At 37.2% G+C, this 5,000-nt stretch overlaps 2 protein-coding genes across 2 annotated transcripts in view; both read left to right on the forward strand.

Moving 5' to 3' along the window:
- Positions 1 to 207: 207 nt before the first annotated feature.
- The window catches only part of LOC113808531 (probable ATP-dependent RNA helicase DHX34), an 8,622-nt gene continuing 3,829 nt past the window's right edge, over positions 208 to 5,000 (forward strand). Inside the window, exons 1-2 of the mRNA XM_027359958.2 lie at positions 208 to 356; positions 3,123 to 5,000. The exon at positions 3,123 to 5,000 is cut by the window's right edge and continues 674 nt beyond it. Coding sequence (XP_027215759.2) covers positions 3,461 to 5,000 — 1,540 coding nt within the window. The 5' untranslated portion in view covers positions 208 to 356; positions 3,123 to 3,460. The remainder of the gene's footprint in view (positions 357 to 3,122) is intronic.
- lmgA (lemming A) lies at positions 2,182 to 3,380 on the forward strand. The gene is made up of 3 exons (XM_070122273.1): positions 2,182 to 2,189; positions 2,366 to 2,417; positions 3,123 to 3,380. Exons 1-3 carry the CDS (start codon positions 2,182 to 2,184, stop codon positions 3,378 to 3,380), a joined length of 318 nt encoding a protein of 105 aa, XP_069978374.1.

Below are 5,000 nucleotides of genomic sequence, written 5' to 3' on the forward strand. Positions count from 1 at the left end.
AAAATTTCGTTGAACAGAACACTAGACTGAAACCCACGGTATTAAATCATTTAACGTTAAACCTACCTTTCTCAAACAGATATAACTTGTATCTCAACATTAAAATTCCTGAAGCCAAAAATTCCGGTAAAAAAAAAAAAAAAAAATCAGAGAACTATGACGTCACTACGAACGTTAAAGGAACGTCGACCGGATTTACGCGGATTTATATCTAGACGAACGGTACGAGGGCTTCAGTTGTAAACAAACGAAGCAGGAGAAATATTCTTCCAAAATCATCTCGAGGAGCCTTTTAGTGTGTATGATTGTCTTAAAAAGAAGCTGGAGAAGATATAGCATCAGATAATCTTGAGCAGGTAATGATTTGACATCGTTTTTTTTAGTTATTTCTTCCTTGAAATGAAATTGATGGCTATTTATGTGAGAGAAGGAGACGCTTCCACTGTGGGTTAATGATAATATCTACATAGATTCACCATCTTCCGTTTCTTTACCATTTTCCCCCTTCAAGCCAAGTGTATCTGTGCTGTGTGATAAATTTCTTAATATGAATAGAGTGAGAGAAATTTATATATGTATATTTTGAATCAACTTGTGGCGGTATTGCACTTCCCTCATGGTAAGCTGTGTGTGATATTGCCAATAATACCTGATAATGTTATAGGAGAGAGGTATTTACTTCCTGCCTGGTGTTTATCTCTTTGTGGAGTGTATGTGTGGGTGTGAGTTGCAGGTGGAGGGCCTTGGTGGCATCGACTTAGTGTTGAGTTTTGAGATACTTCCTCCCTGACATGTTTGTGACAAGTTAAAGATAAGAATTGATTTAACGTGTTTATATCTGTTGATGGTGATGGCAAGAGATTGTCATGCCCTATCTGTCTGTTGGCACATCAGTAAAGATGAAGTTTCCCGCACAGCTGTGTTGGTCTTCCACCCGGACTACAGAAGGACAGATAGTACCAAAAAAAAGACCATAGTATAATTACGAGGAAGTTTCTTACTTAATTGGCTAAGCAATGATTATTATATTGTGTTAAGCATAATTGTGCTGTGAAATGAATATTATATTTTACAACTAACCTTGGTGCTTAACTAAAATTTTAAAGATTAACCAGACCCCAGGTCGGAAAACATGCAAATGCTCACAGGGATGTTAATCTTCAATAGTTTGAGTCAAAGCAATGATCACTTTTGTTTGCACCCATTTTTCTTTCTTGCAGATATTTGAATTACAATATAACTAACACAATAAAACAAGATAAAGTCCATCTATAATTAAAAACAGACATGAATAATGATCTCTTGATTATTAAGTCACTTTAGATCATCATTATTAAGTCTTCTAAAATAAATTTTGTTATTATACAACTGCATTCTTCATACTTTGAACAACTTCTGATATTGTTTTGCGGTTAAGCCTTATGGTATGGACAAAATTAGTTTGGGCAAATTGAAAATGAAGTTCTTGTAAAGGGCAAAAGATGCAGACATGAATGGTAACACCACAAATAAAGGAAAAAGATAACAGAAAGTGCCACTCTCAGCTCAAGTCCACATGGTGCTCCTGAGTTTTAGCTCTATCTTGCCGTGCATACAGAGGTGAAGGCAATGTTTCCTGTTTTCTATATCTGTTGAAATAGAGGATATCAGGGTAGCTGACACGGTTGTATGATGTAGGCTTTTCTAAGTTAAATGTCTTCTTCCTTGAAAATTTTTGGTCAGAATGTGATGATACTTATAGAATCCATTAATATCTTTGATGTGAAGTTTATTTAGGAGATTGTAGACATTATGGTCTTTCCTGGGATGATGTTTCTGAATGGGGGGACACTATGTAGTGTGACCAATCCCCCAGTACCTGACTAGACACATAGCGTGTCTGTCTTGGGATCCCTGGTCATACATAACTAGTGTGATTGAGAAGTATTCCACTCTTTAAGAGGATCCTTGGCTAGAGTGACTGCTCCTTTATATTGGTTCCAGATTTGATGGGAAATCACTAGGGTGGTCTACAAGCAATCTTGCCAGAATAGATGGAGGAGGATTTGTTATCCTTTTGCTAGAATGCATAGTGCATAGCACAAAGTTTCACCAGTGGCCCCTTCACATGTGTCACAGCAAGGGAAGTTACTGTGTTTAGGTTTTGAATTTTTGGAGCATCTGCTTCTAACACTTGGCATTATGTGGCAGTAATTGTAAGTAAATCCAATACAAGTTCAGAATGTTCAGTAGTGTTGTTTTGTGGTGTGTCTGACAACAAATCACAAGCCTTTATCAAGAGCTTAGTTATTTTGAGCATTCATGACAAGCTTGTTTTTTACCTGTTTTTTTGTATATTGTAAAACAGCAATGTAAAAATCCACAGGACATCACTACTGAACATATCGAAGTGCTGGGATCAGGGTCTTTCGGGTTTAGTTGGGATTTGTTTTGCATCAGAATTGAAATAATTTTTCATATCTTACTAATAGAACAAGGCTTATATCAGTTCTCTGGCCTATAGGACAATATGCCAAACAGGAAACCTAATCTAATGCAGAAATTATTAATTTCTCAGGCATAGGAAGAGTCGTTGGTGTTTTGTATTTCCTCCCTTGACTGAGAAAGTGAAACCCACGTGCCAGAAATGCTGAGAGTCCATAAAGGATATCATTAGGAATTATACCTGTAAAACCATTAGCTTTTGAATAAGGCATACATATGAATAATGTGGTTGTATGTGAGACATGTCCCAGCCTTGTCCACTGTCATTTCTGCCAGTTGGATAGTATCCATCCAAACAATGTAAACAACAAGATACATTTTATTTACTGTAAAGTTATATTGATTATAATAAAACCTATGATGAGTTCATTTTTTATTTTATATCAATCTATTAACCATTTATTTGGTGTTCAATAACATTAGAGAAGGATGTAAGAGACAGTGCAATAGCTGTGGGAGGCTAGACAATATAAGATATTATAGCTTAATTTAGTAAGGATATTCATATTTTTTATTAATGTAAGTTGCAAGGCCAATGCAACTAGATGACATATTTCCTATCCTTAATTTGTAGTCATGAAAAGTTTGCCCAACTGCAGTTTTGATATCCTAATTGGTTCTTTTTCTAACCCAAACAGGTCATGAAGGTGAAGATTAAATCCTGGACGGGAGTGGCTACATGGCGCTGGGTGGCTAATGATGACAGCTGCGGCATTTGTAGGATGCCCTTTGATGGATGCTGCTCGGATTGTAGGTTGCCAGGTGACGACTGCCCTCTGGTGTGGGGCCAGTGCTCTCACTGTTTCCATATTCACTGCATTATGAAGTGGCTTCAGTCTCAACAGCTTCACCAGCAGTGTCCAATGTGTCGGCAAGAATGGAAGTTTAAAGAATAACTCTGAAACACTTCTAGTTTTTGCTTACTGTTTCAAGATTAATAAGTTGTGGTAGGAGTAAGTTTGATGATTTAAAAGTCATGGGTCACTCAAAGCATAGAGACTCTTCATCTGAGTCATCGGAAGAAGAACGTAGAAGAAAACATAAAAAAAAGCATAGAAAAAAGAGTAAGAAGAAATACTACAAAAGAGATTCATCAAGGGAGAGGGACAGGAAGAGGACCAGAAGATCATCCTCGGAATCAAGTGAAGATTCAAGCCTAGGCAGAGGCAGTTATCGTCAGAGCAAAAAAAGACATAAGAGATCCAGGTCAAGAACGAGATCCTCATCAGAAGAATCAGTTCCAAACAGCAGAAAGGAAGAAAGAAAAGTGAAGAAAGAATACAAAGAACAGGAGGCACTAAAGTGGTCTTCCAATTATGACAGAAGAGCTGAAGTTAAAGATATTGCAGCTCAGCATTGTAGTGATGAAGCCCCTGGTTCTTCACTCAAACATGAGAAGAATAAAAGCGCAAGTTCAGATTCAGAGGATGATCTAATGTTCGAATGGGAGCACTATAGATACGAGATTAATCAGATATTCTCCAATGATGACATTATTAGAAGAGGAACAACTGAATATGACGATTTTTGGAAATTCCTGAAAAAATACCAAGGTCTCCAAAAACAAAAAACAATAAGACAAATGTGTGGAAATAAGCAGTACAGAGAGGAGATGGGGACAGGTGAAGTTAGTAGTGTATACAAAGTTCCGCAGCATTTTGATAAAAGATACAATATCAATTTTGCTTTGAATGTCACTACTGATGATTTTCAAAGAAGATTGCCCATTAGAGATTTAGATGAAGATAAGCGAAGTCTGTCAAGAAAGAGATTAACAGAACTGAAGTTCATCATATTGCTTTATTTAGATTTTCTGCAGAAGCAGAGATTTGAAAAGCTGAAAAAGTTAAGGGAAACGCAGGCCAACCTTCCAATTTCAAATTATAAAGAAGAAATCATTTCAAAAGTTTCTGCAAACAATGTAGTAATTATAGCTGGAGACACAGGTTGTGGTAAGTCTACCCAAGTGCCACAATATCTACTTGCAGCAGGTTATGCTAACATTGCGTGTACTCAGCCACGTCGTATAGCCTGCATATCATTATCAAAACGTGTAGCATATGAAACATTAAATGAGTTTGGCTCAAAGGTTGGTTATCAGATCAGATTTGAAAAGAATAAAACGGAACATACAAAGATTGTTTTTTTGACTGAAGGGCTTCTTCTCCGACAAGTTGCCAGTGATCCATTGCTCTCAATGTATGATGTAATGATACTTGACGAGATTCATGAAAGGCATCTCCATACGGACTTTCTCTTGGGTGTTATTAAATGCCTTGTAATGCAGCGAGAAGACATCAAGGTTGTTCTGATGTCTGCTACAATAAACCTTGATCTCTTTAGGAATTACTTTATGGGGAAGGCTCCAGTCGTCCAAGTTCCGGGAAGGCTTTATCCCATCAAACTGCAGTACTTTCCCATCCCAGTGGTAGAACAGGCAAGTAAGACGGAGAAGCTGAATCCAGCACCTTATGTAAGGATTTTACAGCTCATTGACAAGAAATATCCAGACGATG

This window comes from Penaeus vannamei, chromosome 5 (assembly GCF_042767895.1).
Source record: "Penaeus vannamei isolate JL-2024 chromosome 5, ASM4276789v1, whole genome shotgun sequence".
Classification (NCBI taxonomy): domain Eukaryota; kingdom Metazoa; phylum Arthropoda; class Malacostraca; order Decapoda; family Penaeidae; genus Penaeus; species Penaeus vannamei.